Source organism: Terrapene carolina, unplaced genomic scaffold, assembly GCF_002925995.2.
Source record: "Terrapene carolina triunguis isolate 2854851 unplaced genomic scaffold, T_m_triunguis-2.0 Scaffold112, whole genome shotgun sequence".
Classification (NCBI taxonomy): domain Eukaryota; kingdom Metazoa; phylum Chordata; order Testudines; family Emydidae; genus Terrapene; species Terrapene triunguis.
The window spans coordinates 8476201-8492722 of record NW_020664463.1 but is presented as its reverse complement, the minus strand read 5'-3'; the positions used below and the strand labels follow the sequence as shown (position 1 = coordinate 8492722).

The 16522-nt window shown below is 43.2% G+C and overlaps 1 protein-coding gene across 2 annotated transcripts in view; it reads right to left on the bottom strand.

Moving 5' to 3' along the window:
• The window catches only part of RASSF8 (Ras association domain family member 8), a 142400-nt gene that overhangs the window by 16034 nt on the left and 109844 nt on the right, over positions 1–16522 (bottom strand). For both annotated transcript variants that reach the window (XM_024196331.3, XM_024196332.3), the window contains exon 2: positions 8176–8378. In XM_024196331.3, the coding sequence (XP_024052099.2) occupies positions 8176–8293 (118 nt within the window). In that variant the 5' untranslated portion in view covers positions 8294–8378. The remainder of the gene's footprint in view (positions 1–8175; positions 8379–16522) is intronic.

Genomic DNA, 16522 nt, shown 5'->3' with positions numbered 1-16522 from the left:
GTAGGTTTTTGGTGGTAGGGTAAAGCAAGGAGAGAAGAAAAAAACAAAAAAACAAACAAAGCAGGACCTAAAGGATACAGTGACATGGGGCAGAAGAACAAATTAAAATCCCAGAGTGTCCCAGTTTGAAATGAACAGATTCATTCTGTGAGGCCCAAACAATGAATAGTATAGAGAAGATAGAGCAGGTTCTTCTGTTCACCTTCTCTCATACAAAAGGACAAGGGGACATTCCCTGGAATAAAAGGCAGCGAATTTTTAACTCACAAAAGTAGTACTTCTCCCTTGCAATGTACAATCAGCTTTTGGAACTCACTGCCATAAGATAACACTCATTAGGATTCAAAAAGGGACTGGGCATTTGTATGGATAACAACAATATCCAGAGTTACAACAGTCAGGATTAACATCCACCAAGAGTTTGGAAGGAATATAAACTCTCATACCTCAGGGCTTAAACCAAATGTTAACTGTTGGGGATTAGAGGAAGTTTTCCCTGTTGCCAGGTTATTCCACAGGTGACTACCGCCAAGGTTCTTCCACTTCATTCGGACACGTGGCACTGGCCATAGTCAAAACAAGACAGTGGACTAGATGGACCTTGGGTCTGGTCCAATCTGGCAATTGCTAGTCAAGATGTGACTGCTATAAAAACAGCTAGAAAAGAGAGCCGTGTGTTTATCCAATGTAAGACACAAATAGGACTAATCTGGTCCCTTTACTATCTACTTGGATCTCACATGTGGCGTTCTAACCCCAGGAAAGAGATGGAAGAGAGAAATTTAACTCTGTCTTATTTATCATGACAATTTAAAAGCCTGTTTTTACATGGTTGTTTTTAGAGAAATTACATATGGCTAAACTGTACTTTTAATCAACTTTTTTTTTAAATGTGTGAAACATTTTAGGTCAGATTTTGTTTGATTTAGCAAAAGTAGCAACACTAAAGCTCTAATGGCATTGATGGAAAAATAATTGCTAGTAATTTTAATAAAAATTTAAGGTTTGAACTCAATACCTTTGAACTATGAAGCTGACATTTGAGCCACTAAGTGACACAGGCTTAAGCAATTTAAATTCATAGCAATTTAAAGGCATTATTCTGGTTACCTGAGAACTCATTTTCCATTAAATGTCAAGAATGATTAAAAGAATCAAAATTAAAAGTAAAGACTAGAGAGTTTAAATTACTATGTACTCCCATGATCTCTATCCATGCAGAAAGTAATGGAAATCAGATTTAGATCCTAGTCTTATAAAAACACACACATGCTCAACTATACTGATGTAAATAGTCCTATTAAATTCAATGGTACTGCACATGTGTGTCAAGTTATTCATGGGCATAAGTATTTATGTGACTAGGGTCTTAGGGCTTGTCGACATGACAAGTTACAGTGCGGCAAGCCAAGGTGTGAATGTACAGTGCACCACTTTGCTGCACGGTAACGTCCCATGTGGAAACTGCTACAGCACAGCAAAAGTCCTAGAACACTACTGTACACCAAGCTGCACTCTGGGACTTTATGTGGACTGTAGCAGTGTCCACACAGGATGATACTGTACAGCAAGCTGATGCACTGTAGATTCACACCCCACCTTGCTACATGGTAACTTGCCATGTAGACAAGCCCTGAGTTTATGATGTCCTCCTTCAATAAAAAAGTGTGAGCACAAAGTAATACCTCTATATTCTGGCAAGCTATTATTTTACTATAAAATACTCTGCACTCCTCTATTGACTTCCATCTGAGCACCTCAAAGTGCCACACAAACATGAAGCCTTACACATGATATAACAATTTTACAGATGGGTAAAGTCAGGCAGAAGATGTTTGAGTAAGCAGCTTGCCCAAGATCAGAGAGCAAGTCATGGCAGATTTGATGATAAACTAAACTAGTTTGGCTCACAGTTGCATTCTCTACCACTAGACAAGACACTCCACCTTATTAACAAGAGCAGCAAAAAACAAACAATTTATTTTATGTGATGACAGTGTTATGTCTGTGGAAAAAAGTCAGAAAAACTTATTTGAGAAAGGCAATATCCCAGATTCTAAAAGACAAAGTTGTGGGGTCATCCTATCTCACTGCTATCTTATACTTCCATTCTATTAACAACTCTGTCTTTAGAAATAGCAAAGTTACATATTTAATTTGTAGTGTTGTTGTAGCAGTGTTGGTCCCAGGATATTACTGAGACAAGATCGGTGAGGTGATCTCTTTTATTGGATCAACTTCTGTTGGTGCAAGAGACCAGCTTTTGAGCTACACAAACCTGAAGAGCTCTATGTAACTTGAAAGCTTGTCTCTTTCTCCAACAGAAGTTGGTCCAAGAAAAGATATTACTTCACCCACCTCATCTCTCTAGAAGTAACATACACAAGTTTTAAGCTGTACTACTTTATACTACATGATTACACTTTGATTTTTTTTTTTTTAAAACCCAAACTCAAGCAATAATGTGCTCTTTTTTTCTAATCCACTGTAGATTTGGTGCAACTCAGTTTCATCTCACAGTTTTTACAACAGGTGTGTTCCACAGCCAACTTTGGTGTTTCCTTCAACGGAAATTACTCGCCAAAAAGGTAGCGTTTATGTGATTTCCCAGATCTAATCCTAGCTAAGCCATAAAATGCAGTAATGCATATTTGATACAACTTTAACAAATCTTTGCTCTTTCTTCATGAGTCCATCTAGCTTTCACAAAGAAACAAATACACTCCAGGAAACCAATAAAATATTGCTTTGATGGACTGCATTTTTTGAAGAGACAGCTGTGTTTCTTGTTCAATGGGCCCATGTTTTGCTGATATTCTGCTACAGCTAAAAACATCCCTATTTAAAGCAATTCTGTCATTTTAATTATTTTCCACAGGAAACTGACTAGGACAGAAAAAAACATAAAAGGTCTTTGGTTAGGAATTCAAACTTAATCTTCTGGAGACTGAAATATTCTATTTCCATGAAACAAACAGACATTGTCGTTTTGACTATTAAGGACCCATTTATTCCCTGGAGGGGAAGGAAATCATAGCAAATGCAATGGGTGGTTATAGGGGGTAGGAGTCGGAGGAAATCACTACTGAAAAACAGGACAACTGTACTGATGACAGTAATATTCATTGTTCTTCCTCTGGAGGATAAGTCATATTTTAGCAAGGTAGGGAGAGGAATTTTGAATGGAAAAACACTAAAGAAAGATTACTAGTATCCACCTAGGGCTTCCCATTCTAATCAGGTAGGAAGGTCACACTATGTTCTTTCAGATAGGGATCATTTTTATTCTACAGCCCCAAACTTGCAATGTGATCTGCATGGGTGGACAGCTGTGCTCACTTGTACCACAATGAAGGACTGGGGCCTGTGACAGGATAGTACTTAGTACAGTGGGGTCCTGATTTGTCTGGGGATTCTAAGCACTGCTGTAGTACAAATATTACTGACATGTTTTCACCTCTAAGTTCCTTTAAAAAAAAACGTAGCTTGTAGTTTTCCAACATTAAAAAAAGGGGAATAAAAGAGAAGATTCTCTATCAGAAGCTGCACTGGTGAAATGTTCATAAGACCCCTCGCAGAAAAACATTATTAGAAGTACTAATGCTGGTAAGAAGCAGAAAACTAGCAGGACTTGTCTATTTTAAATAATAAATAATAATAAAAAAAAAACAATGATGAGTACAATCGAAAAAGCAGCTCACGTCTCCTGGCAAAAGTTCCTTTTCATAGTGAGACTTCCTGCTTTTCCATTTAAACTGTAAGATGCTTGTTTTTAATTTTACCTTTTGGAGAAAGAAAGAGAAAAAAACACCTCTCTCTCTTTATGGAAATTGTGTTTCTCTGACTCATCCAGCATGGTTAAGTTTTCCTCACCTTGTAACAATCATATAGTACTAGATGAAACCTGTACAGTGTAACGTAATTGTTCCTCAATATTCCAGTGGGAAGTTTTTTCAACTTGGTAGTTCTACTTCTTTACTGAAGAGTATAGATCATCTCCTCCAGCTAAATCATTTCCAGCTCCTTCCAAGACACAGCTATAGGAAAATGTGTTATCTGAAAGTGGTATTCTTTCAGCCATAATGATCTCCCAGATCTTTTTTTTAAAATCAACTTTGCTATTTAGTTCAAAATTTGTGCACTTTTCATGTTTCTTTAAAGGCCAAGGAGAACTCCAGATTTAAAAACAAAACAAAAAAACTTTGACTTCCAAGTGAGATGGAAACTGAAATCTAATTTGAGTAAAAACTTTGAGCAGTATCACTTTATATTTATAGATATAGAGGGGGAACAAATGGGATTCTACATGAAAAGTTTGCTGTTTTCCACAGCATACCTGAGTAGTTACATCCATCAGAAATGCAATCTCGATGGACACAAGATAGAAATGTGCTTTCCATGGAAGGACCAACAGAAAGGGCCACAAACTTGTAAGGCACAGGTTAAAAGCCTTATCCTACATCAAAGTATGTTAGTGGCAGAACTCTTACTAATTGCCACAGGATCAGGCCCCAAGTCCCCAGGGAGCAGGTCCTCACCTGGTGTAAACTATCATAGCTCCATTGTTTTGAATGGTGGTCAAATAGCATTTCTCCACCTCAGTTTCTATCTGACTTTCCCATCCAAAGCCCTTACTGAGGGGTAAGCAACTTTTGGTGATTTCTCTGTTCCTTCCTGAGATGAGGAGGTTTTCACCAGTCTCTTGCTGGTCGAGTGAGGTGAGGCCTAACACTAAGATTGATGGCATTTCTGTGTCTGTAATGTGATAACTTTTGAAGACCTGCAGCACCAACTGGCCACTGTCAAGGGAAGAGGTGATGAAGGCAGGCATCAGGGTTAGGGTTTAAGGTTAGGGTCCCTGGAGTGAGTGATGATTGCTTGAGTTAGTTCTGGTGTCAAAATATTACTGCTCAGGCTTCTCTGTCTGCATTAACAAAGGGGCACCATCAAGGGGAAGATGTTGATATGAAACTGATTAAAACAATGAAGAAAAGAAGAGGAGCAGTTCAGACACCAGTGAAATTTAGGTTTAGTCGCAGTATCTTGTAAAACTTCTATGGGTTCAGGGATAGATAGTGTTCCTGCCTGTCGTCGTCATTTGTTTGGCCAATAAGAGACTGGTAGAAGCCCACTCATCACAGCAAGGAATGGAGAAATCAACAAATGGTGCTTAACACACAATAAGGGTTTGGGACAGAGAGGAAGTCCAGGAATCGGAGAACCACTGATTGGGTGAGCCAAAACAGCAGGAGTCATTGTTGTACAAAGGAAGTGCAGCCATTCGACTGAAGCTGAAAGAGATACAGGTGGAAGAGTGCCAGATAGAGACTGAGCTGGAGGGATGCCACTTGTGTGAGAAGAAGAAAGTATGTCAGTTCCTGCTAGACAGAGGTGAGACTGGCAGTTCCAGGGCAAGAGACAAAGAAAGAGGAAAAAGCTAGAGTAAATAAGTACAAAAGCACAAGCCAAAAAAAGGGGGGAGGGAAGAATGAGTGATGTAGTGAAGAACAGAAACAAAGTGCAGAACTCAAAAGCAGAGTGGACCCTTTCTGACCTCCCCAAGTGCCCTTTAAAAAACCTGTTGTAAAATTATTTCTTCAGTACTGTGAGGAAAGAGGCAGCTGCATTGTATTTGAGATGGTTCGTGAGCTACGAATGACTTTAAGGGGTAATGGCAGTTACCACTGGCCAGTGCTTTCATCAGACGATCCTACTGTAAAAATCAGTCTGACGGCTGCAAGAGCTCCTGGTGTTGTTTTGGAATGAATGATGTACCTGCTACATTCCAGGTTGGTCAATAAACAGGTTAATGGGTCTGTGCAGCTTTGCAATGGTTTTTAATCTAGGACAATCACATAATTATGTACAGTTAGAAATGGAAAAACAAAAAGAATATCTGCAAAGCTTTGGAAGCATGCCAATAGCAGCCTCTGAGACAGATGGTTATTAGCTTGGCATGGCCGGTGTGACTTACCTAGGACACAGACTCTGCACCATTGAAAATTTAAGATCAGAACCAGCCAAGGTGGAGGCCAATAGTGACTGGCTCATATCTGCCGCAAAATGCCAGATGAGGGCTTTCCTAAGGCACTGATGGCTTATAAGTGGCTATAATTTTTTCAAGCCCCTCTGACAGATGCTACTGATGACTAAGCCACCTGACAAGCTGGCATGGATGGACAAATCAATTCGTATGGATGCACATAAGGCAGTGCTTAACTTGCTGCTGGCAGAGATGGTTATTCCCCTAGTTGTGTGAGTTTTAAAAAAATAAAGAGGTCATTTCATCCAATAGAATGCACAATCTCAAAATTCATGACAGGCTTTATAGAAGGCCTAGGGGAGGCAGGCAGTGACACACTGTCTGTTCTCCTAAAGAGTTAGCATCCCTTTCCAATTTGGTACCTGAGAGCTCGACTGCATAAGCCATTTAAGTTTGGTACATAAATGACTTCACTTTAAAGATGTACATGCAGAATGCAAATTTTGCTGCGTGTGGGTGACATCAAACCACTTATCAAACAGGCTTGATGTCCTTCAGTAGGCCCTAGAAGCATAGGGAAGATGTTGGATCATGAGAGAAAGGGTTGATTGGTGGGGGAAATATAGCGAGATCTGAAAAAAGCTCTAGAGGTAGGTCTCTGGCCAACAGGGCCAGATTAAGGGATAGATGTTACAGGAATGTGCCTGTGGCCCCAGCTCCTAGAGTCAAAGTAATCTAAAATTATAATATAAAGTATATTTCTAGCCCTCACTCTTACAAAGAAAACATGACCCAAGTGTAGTTGATGCACCAATGTTTGCTGAACTTTGCAGAGAAGCTATAGCTTTGAGAGGTGTGAACTGCTCTATTCATCCCAAAGGGTTGTGAACTCAAAGCTGCTGGTCTTGGGGGGGGGTCTCTTGCCAAAAACCCCCAATATTGGACTCTGTGTGGGAGGGCTGAGGACCTTTGCTGCTCTCAGCCCATCACTGTTCTGCTGAGGTGGTGTCAGCAGAGGTTCTCCATGGCATGGGTTCTCTTACTTGAGTGGGCTCCACGACTTTGTAACTATTTTTTTAAATTTGAGAACAGTCTGGCAACACTGATAGATGGCCACTGTGGGTATGTCTACACTGCAAACTAAGCCTGGGTCTGTGGGACTCAGGCTTATGGACTCAGTGTTTCTAAGTCCGTGCTCGGGTGTCAGAGCACTGTAAACCTGGGCTTACAATAGCTGGACTCGGGTCTCTCAGTCCAGCTAACACGTCCATGCTGCACTATGTAGATATTCTGACTTGGGTCTATGGCCAGATCTGTGGCCACGCTGCAAAAAGATAGAGCTTAGACCTGAGTCACAATGGGACTCAGGCTCTGACCCAACCCCTAGGACCTAGATCCTGAGTGCCTGCTGACCTGAGTCAGACTGATGTGTGTGTGGATGGAAGGAGGGGCTAAAACCTAAGTCCGAGCCCGGGCTTAATGTCCAGGATAGACATACCCTGCAAGTACTCGAGTGAATGATGTCTACACAAACTGTCTTAGCAAATAGCATCCAGAACATTGAACACACTTCTTATGCAGATATTCAAGGCACACCTACCACCACTCAGTGCTAATGAAAGGGTAACATTAAGAAGAGAAGAACTGAAGAGACTACGCTCTATTGATGGGCAGCTAGGAATACTTGCAGTGTATATAATTTCAATGAATATCACCAGCTTGTATAAAAGACAGCTAGTTATTTTATGCTAGCTCAGTTTTTCCTTGGTACTTAGCAACCAGCACTGACAGTTTAGTCCTTAAAGTCTATTAAAGAAAATACGTGGGCTGTATTTACAAACTCAAACAAAGAGCAGCATGTTATTAGCTGGAGAGTAACTTCATGCAGAACTAAAAAGTTTGCCGATATGTGCATACATTTCCTTTTTGCAAATTTCAAATAACTCATCATAGCTATATATTTTAGCCAAACCCTGAGGGGCCTCAAAGTTTAAGTCTAGAAAGGGACCACCAGATCATCTAGTCTGATCTTCTGTATATCACAGGCCACCAACACCACCCCACACTAAACCAACAACCAAAATTAAACTCGAGTATTACAACCCTCAGGAGACTAGGCTATCCTCCATCTGGTTTAATAAAATACATCACACCAATTCATTCCCACCAATCCAAGTAATCCTTTTCCATACCTATAGCCTGAGCCAGGGCTATCACCACCTCCTGGCAAGTTGTGACTTCAGTGACCCCACAAACAATTCTCTGGACTCCATCCACCCATACTTTGAGCTCCATGGTGCACCAGATCATCCAAGAGCCATGAATGCAGTCATCAGGATGTCAAGTCATGTTTACAGCTACACCAAAGACGATGAGGCTGACTTCTAGTCATCAGCTGGAAAAGAAAATAATTCTGCCTTTTAGTGTAAGGCATTGACAAGTTATATTACAAACAAACAATAATTTACTTAACATTTATGGGGTTAGGGGTGGGGGAGGCATACTTCAATGTCAAACATTTTAAACCGAGTTAGGTTTTGTAACATGGAAAGAGATGCAATTATTTTAAATGAACTCATTTTAAATTAATGGAGATATCCTATTTCCTAGAACTGGAAGGGACCTTGAAAGATCATCGAGTCTAGCCCCCTGCCTTCACTAGCAGGACCAAGTACTGTTTTTGCCCCAGATCCCTCAAGGATTGAACTCACAACCCTGGGTTTAGCAGGCCAATGCTCAAACCACTGAGCTATCCCTCCCCACCTTGAGGGCATTTCTGCATTCTCTCTTAGAGCTGGAAACCCTAGAACAGCAGCACTGTGGTAGGTCTGAAGAACAAGAAAATGAAACTGATCATTCCTGTTCAAGATGAGAAAATTTCATAGACACGAAATAAAAATAAAAAAACCTAGCAGAAATAAGGAAGAGTAAACCCCATTTTAAAAATTCATATGGTTTTAATAACCTGCAGTTTTACTAACAGTTAATTTAAAATATGATTTTAATTTTACCAGCATCTCTTTACTCGCTCTCCTCTTTTCCCCCAGCTACATCAATTTACTCTAAAGTAATAAACTTTAAGGTTTCATACAAGTTTTTTGCCTACCATATAGTACTTGGCAAGTATTTACAAACAGAAAACTCAACATTTTGAGAAATGGGCAGAAAGTAATTCCTAAAATAAAAGTGAGAAAAATAAATAAAAAGGCCCTAATACATTGATTGGATCTCTCACGGGATTGGTAACTCGTTGCAGAATCTTTTGGCACTAGTTCAGTAGCTGAAATAGGCAGTGGTTTCCAACTGATGGCTGCTGGAGTGGGCTTCAGACCCCACCTCTTCCCTTTTGAAATTTAATGCAGTGGGATGTGGGTGCTTAACTCCTAAGATACTTTGAAAATTCTAGCCCTGCTCACTTCATGAAGCAATTTGGTGATCACTGTCCAGTTCCTACTGCAGAAGCATCCACATCATAAAACCCACTGTTATCTTGCATCATTGATGGCAGGCTCAGCAAAGAGACCAAACAGACATGGAAACAGACACAGTTTAATGCCACTAAATCGGGTGGCCCAGATAATCTCCATCCAAGAATACTAAAGGAACTGGCACATGAAATTGCAAGTCCAATAGCAAGGATTTTGAATGAATCTGTAAACTCAGCGGTCGTACCCTATGACTGGAGAATTGCTAATATAGTTCCTACTTTTAAGAAAGGGAAAAAATGTGATCCAGGAAACTACTGGCCTATTAGTTTGACCTCAATTGTATGCAAAGTCCTGGAACAAATTTTGAAAGAGAAAGTAGTTAAGGACATACAGGTGAATGGTAATTGTGATAAAATATAACATGGTTTTACAAAAGGTAGATTGTGCCAGACCAACCTGATCTCCTTAATTGAGAAGGTAACTGATTTTTTAGACAAAGGAAATGCAGTAGATCTAATCTACCTGGATTTCAGTAAGGCATTTGATACAGTTCCACATGGGAAATTAATAGTTACATTGGAGAAGATGGGGATTAATAGGAGAATTGAAAGGTGGATAAGGATCTGGTTAAAGAGGTGACTACAACGGGTCATACTGAAAGGTCAGGCTGGAGGGAGGTTACTAGTGGAGTTCCTCAGGGATTGGGTTTGGGGCCAATCTTGTTTAACATTTTTATTACTGACCTTGGCACAGAAAGTGGGAGTATGCTAATAAAATTTGCAGATGACACAAAGTTGGGAGGTACTGCCAATACAGAGGAGGACCAGAATATCATACAAGAAGATCTGGATGACCTTGTAAACTGGAGTAATAGAAATGGGACGAAATTTAATAGTGCAAAGTGAAAGGTCATACATTTAGGGACTAACAAGAATTTTTGCTATAAACTGGGGGCTTATTATTTGAAAGTGACAGAGGAGAAAGACCTGGACATATTGATTGACTATAAGTTGTCAATGTGATGCGGCCATGAAAAAGGCTAATGCAGTCCTAGGATGCTTCAGGCGAGGTATTTCCAGTAGAGACAGGGAAGTATTAGTATTATAATATTAGGCACTAGTAAGACCTCATCTGGAATTCTGGTCTTCCATGTTTAAGAAAGATGAATTCAAACTGGAACAGGGGCAGAAAAGGGCTACTGGGATGATCCAAGGAATGGAAAACCTACCTTATGAGAGGAGACTCAAAGAACTTGGCTTGTTTAACCTAACCAAAAGAAGGCTCAGGGGAGATATGATTGCTCTCTATAAATACATCAGAGGGATAAATACCAAGGAGGGGAAAGAGTTATTTAAATTAAGCACCAATGTGGACCCAAAAACAAGTGGACATACACTGGTCTAAAATAGTTTAGGCTTGAAAAATAATTGAAGGTTTCTAACCATCAGAGGAGTGAAGTCCTGGACAGTCTTCCAAGTAGGGGGCAAAAAACCTACCTGGCTTTGAGACTGAGCGTGATAAGTTTATGGAGGAGATGGTATGATGACCCTGCCTACAATGGCATGTGGCCCATTGGTAGGGTTGTCAATTTTCTACTCGCACAAAACTGAACACCCCTGCCCGGCCCCTCCTCTGAGGCCCCGCCTCACCACGCCCCTTCTCAGAGACTCCGCCCCCACTCTCTCCATCCCCCCTCCCTCTGTCACTCGTTCTCCCCACCCTCACTCACTTACTTTCATAGGCTGGGGCAGGGGATTGGGGTGCAGGAGGGGGTGCAGGTTTGGGGTGGGGCCAGGGATGAGGGGTTTGGGGTGCAGGAGGGGGCTCTGGGCTGGGGAGTGGAGCCGAGGGGTTCAGAGTATGGGAGAGGGATCCGGGCTGAGGCAGGGTGTTGGGCAGTGGAAGTGGGTATGGGTTCTGGGCAGGGGGTGCGGGTTCTGGGGTGGGGGAAAGAATGTGGGATTGAGGGTGTGGGAGGGCGCTCGACTAGGGCATGGGGGGTGTGAGGGCTCTGGCTGGGGGTGCAGATTCTGGGGTGGGGCTGAGGACGAGGGGCTTGGAGTGCAGGAGGGTACTCTGGGCTGGGACCGAGGGGTTCGGAGGGCGGGAGAGGGATCAGGGTTGGGGTAGGGGCGCCAGGGGGAGGGTGCGTGTGCAGGCTCCAGTGGCGCTTACCTCAGGCAGCTCCCAGAAGCAACAGCATGTCCCCCCCCTCTGGCTTCTATGCAGAGCCGCAGCCAGGTGGCTCTGTGCGCTGCCCCGTCTGCAGGCACCACCCCTGCAGCTCCCACTGGACATGGTTCCTGACCAATGTGAGCTACAGAGCCAGCGCTTGGAGTGGGGGCAGCGTGCGGAGCCCCCTGGCTGCCCATAGGTGTAGGAGCTGGAGAGGGGACATGCCGCTGCTTCCGGGAGTTGCGCGGTGCACAGAGCCACAGCAAGCAGGCAGCCTGCCTTAGCCCTGCTGCACCACCGACCAGACGTTTAACGGCCTGGTCATCAGTGCTGACTAGTGCCGCCAGGGTCCTTTTTGACCGGGTGTTCCATTCGAAAACTGGACATCTGGCAACCCTACCATCAGTGACTGCCAGTAGCAAAAATCCCCAATGACTGGAGATGGGACACTAGATGGGGAGGGCTTTGAGTTACTACAGAGAATTCTTTCCCAGGTCCCTTGCTGGTGGGTCTTGCCCACATGCTCAGGGTCTAACTGATCTAGCGTTACCATATTTCCACAATCAAAAAAGAGGACACTGGGGGGGGGGGGGGGGAGAGAAGCTCTGCCCTAGCCCCGCCCCCATCCACTCCCTCCCACTTCCCACCCCCTGACTTCCCCCCTCAGAACCCCAACCCCCCCTGCTTCTTGTCCCCTGACTGCCCCCTGCTGAGAACCCCCCACCCTAACTGCCCCCCTATGACCCTACCTGTCCCCTGACTTCCCCAACCCTTATCCACCCGCATAGGTGGCAGGGTTGTAGAAATTTTGGTGGTGCCCAGAACCCCCCCCCCCACCTGTCTAAGGCTTTGGGTGGGGGGAGGAGGTCTGGGGTGCAGGTCCTGAGCTGGGGATTAGGGTGCAGGAGGGGTGCAGGGTGCAGGCTCTGGGATAGAGTTTGGGTGCAGGCTCCGGGCTGGGGCAGGGGGTGGGTGTGCAGGCTCTGGAAGGAGTTTGGGGGTGGGAGGCGGTGCAAAGGGAGGGGGTGCAGGCTTTGGGAGGGAGTTTGAGGGCAGGAGGGGATGCAGGGGTGAGGGCTGTGGGTCTGAGGATGAGGGGTTCATGATGCAGGAGGGGGCTCAGGGATGGAGCAGAGGATTAGGGTGTGGGGGGATGAGGGCTCTGGCTGGGGCTGAGGGGTTCATGATGCAGGAGGAGGCTCAGGGCTGGGGCAGAGGATTAGGGTGTGGGGGGATAAGGGCTGGGGCTGAGGGGTTTGGGGCGTTGGAGAGGCTCAGGGCTAGGGTGGAAGGGCAGGGTAAGGGCAGCCTGTCTTCCCATTAGTGGATGGGGGACGCTAGGACCCAGGGGCAGCAGACAGCAGTTGCTGCTGGCTCTGGCAGTCCAAGCAAGCACAGGAGAGGCGGGGGGGGGGGGGGCACAGAAGGGGGGGGGGGGGGGGGGGGGGCGGGGACCCATCCAACACTCCCCCGCTCTGACTGCCCCCCCCGACTCCCCTTACGATGCCCATGTCCACGTGTAGGCAAAACACGCTGCCCGGTGGGTCGGTTTGTGTGTTACACAAGGCAGCAGACAGAGGGAGGGGGGAGCAGGGGAGGGCTCTGGCTGCTGGAGGCCAATGGGAGCGGCTCAATCGGCCCAGCCGCCCAATCAGCAGCCACACTCTGCATGGAAGGGAGGGAGGGAGGCGAGGGAAAAAAAAAAACCCCGGACATTTTAACCTTGTTACCAATTCCTCCTGGACGGCTATTTAGAGACGCAAAAGCCGGACATGTCCGGGGAAATACGGACGGATGGTAACCCTAAACTGATCACCATATTTGGGGTCAGGAAAAAATTTCCCTCAGGGTCTGATTGGCCTGTCCTGGGGGGTTTTCACCTTCCTCTGCAGCATTGGGCATGGGTCGCTTGCAGGTTTAAACTAGTGTAAATGATGAATTCTCTGTAACTGGAAGTCTTTAAATCATGTTTTGAAGACTCCAGTAACTCAGCCAGAGGTTACTGTCCTATTACAGGAGTGGGTGGGTGAGGTTCTATTGCCTGCAATGTGCAGGAGGTCACACTAGATGATCACGATGGTACCTTCTGACCTTAAAGTCTTTGAGTCTATGAACACTGAACTACCTTCTCATCTCACTCGCTCCCGATCTGGAAGAAGGGACATTGGAAAGACACTGCACTGATGTTTACATTGCCACTGCCCACGTGCTACCTGCTTTGCAGATAGCGGCCTTCAGTTTCCAGTTGTGCTAACTGTCAATCCTGAACCTTTCACATACAGTATATTGCATTGAATATATTACCAACACAGAGACAAATTGCACTGATCTGCCGCTGGCATAATTCAGTGCATTTCCATTGCCTTCAGTGAAAATATGCCAGGTTACTCCAGCTAAAGAACTGGCCCATTGCATTCTATCACCACCACATCCAACATTAAAAACAAACTTCCCAAGGGGGGAGGGGTGGAGGGAAGATACTCTTCTTCAATTTTAAAATTTAATTTTGAGTAAACAGAAATGCAATATAAAATTTATTCCCAAATTCATCACTATGCTGGCATTGGAAAGAATGGAACTGAAAGTACAGGAATAGCAGACAAAAAGTTGGGAGAACTAATTTTTGAGCACCTCATAGAAACAGTTTGTTCCTTGCTCATTCCTTGTGATCAGCTGCCGGTATAGACCTATCCCTCATTAACAGCAGTCAAACCATGCAAGGATTGTCAGCTTTAGTTTCAAACTAACTATAGCTCTGAATAAATGTGGTTTTGCAACAGTTCAGCTTTCCAAGGTTGTGTGAGAGAGAGAGCGCGCACGCGCTGAAACAAATCTGTCTGGATTATGTCCCACAAAAAGTTAATTTCTTGCCAGGACAGTGAAGATGTTGAATTTCAAAAGACTTCAAAGTAAACTCCAGGGAAGCATTACTTAGATGGCTTAAGATATGATACTAGTGATGTTGGTTTGCCTTCTAAATCGTAAATAACAGCTGAATTATATAACAGATGGAGAAAAATAAACCAAGTTAATTCAGCAAAGGAAACAAATATTTGTGTAATCCCACATGGATAAAGGGTGATCAAACAAGAGAAGATGTTTTTAAAGTACCAAGAAAGTGGACAACACCGGGACAAAGAAAAGATCTGAAAGTTACTTAGAGGAGATTAGCAAAAGAAAAAGAGGGCCTGGTTGCACAAAACAGCTGGAATTTGATGATGCTGATGGATTTAGTACAATTGTGTTTGCAGGCAGAATTGGGGCAGAAAGAACTCTAAGTAACTGCTAAATAGTTCCCATTTTACAAATTGTAAACTGAATTGCATTTTTCTTAGGATGCAAACATTCATCAGCTTCTATATGTAACAAAATAGGAGTCCAGCCCAATAGTTATAATATAGAAGAGATTATTCAGTTTTAAACCCAGCATCTTGTTGCTACAACTGGCAGGTATCTGAAGTGCTGTTCAGGAGGCATACTGATCCCCATTAGGGAGAGTGTGACTCAGAGCCAACAAAGGGCTCCCTTTACCCCCCAACATGCAAATAGGGCCTGAGCCAGCACCCACTCAAGTCTGATTCAGGCCCTTCTGAAGCAGCATTGAGGGACTCAGCTGTGAAGTCTGTCACAATTATGTGAAATACATATTTCAAAAAACAAAAACAAGGACTAGTGAATATTTGATTCCAAATGTATAAATAAAAGCAGATCTCAAATATGTTCAACTCTTTAAACTCAAAGTAATATATGTCAGGACTCTTAAGAATTCTACTTCATGCACAGTAGAATTCTTTTCAGTAAGCATCATGTAAAATTAATCCACAGGGGGATTTAACAGTTTAAACAAATATACTTCCCACACATAAAATTGTATTTCAAACACAGCCTGCATATGGAAGTATTACTAATACAAATACTGAAATTGCTCATCTAGTTAAGACTACTGCCATGTACCAATCAACTAAGGAGGTCTTTTATTGGCCCATAATATAACGGAATGACTGAAAAGCCTCATAAAAGGTCCCATCAGTCACCTTTAATTGTTTATTCTTGGAAAGGCTGTCTTCGCAAATAAACAGACTTCACATTCCAAGTGAAAATGTGAAGAACTTTGGTAATTAATTTAATATACTGCTGAGAGTTGGACAGTTCAGATTTACTGGCACAAAACAAGCCATCTCTATATGTGACAACACACACGTCAAAGAATCCAACAGCCCTAATTGTTTTTCTGTCTGTCAACATCCAAAGTATTATTTTAATTTAGCAAGACAGCTAGTGCTCCCCCCCATCCTGCAGTCAGCATACCTAATTAACAGTCCTGCATTCAGTGTAGCAAACGGTTTTGCATTTCCATTTTCTGAATGCCTTTATTTGAAAAAAATCAAATTATTTAGTAGAATATTGCAGTCACTTCTTGCTTCAAAAAAGCAAATGTTCTGAACAATAAAATCTCTTTTGCAGTGGTTCAAGTTAAAGAAAAATACTGACATTTGAAATTTAAAAGGGCCAAATAACCTTACTGGAATAAACAGGAAAAGGAAAGCAAAACAATGAAACCAGTTTATTGTACGTGCTTCAATCAGCATGGCATCAGTGCCCAGACACAGGACCGAATGCATGATCAAAGACATTAATATGTCAGGCTTCCTAACATCTGCCAAATGGAACACACACGGACTTCGGACATTATGGTCTGATGTAGTGATTTCAGAATATATATTACATGCTTCCAAATAAAGCTAAACTGTTATCAATCTAATGTAATGTGGAATGAATCTGGATTATAAGACTCCTGTAAACTTTTTATAGTATAATGTTTGAGAAAGGAGAAAAATCTTTTGGCCTTTATAACCATCTCTCTTCCCAAAAGATCCACTCACTTATGAGGCTAGACTACCTTTTCTATTACAATTTGTTCCTCCCCTCCCCTGCC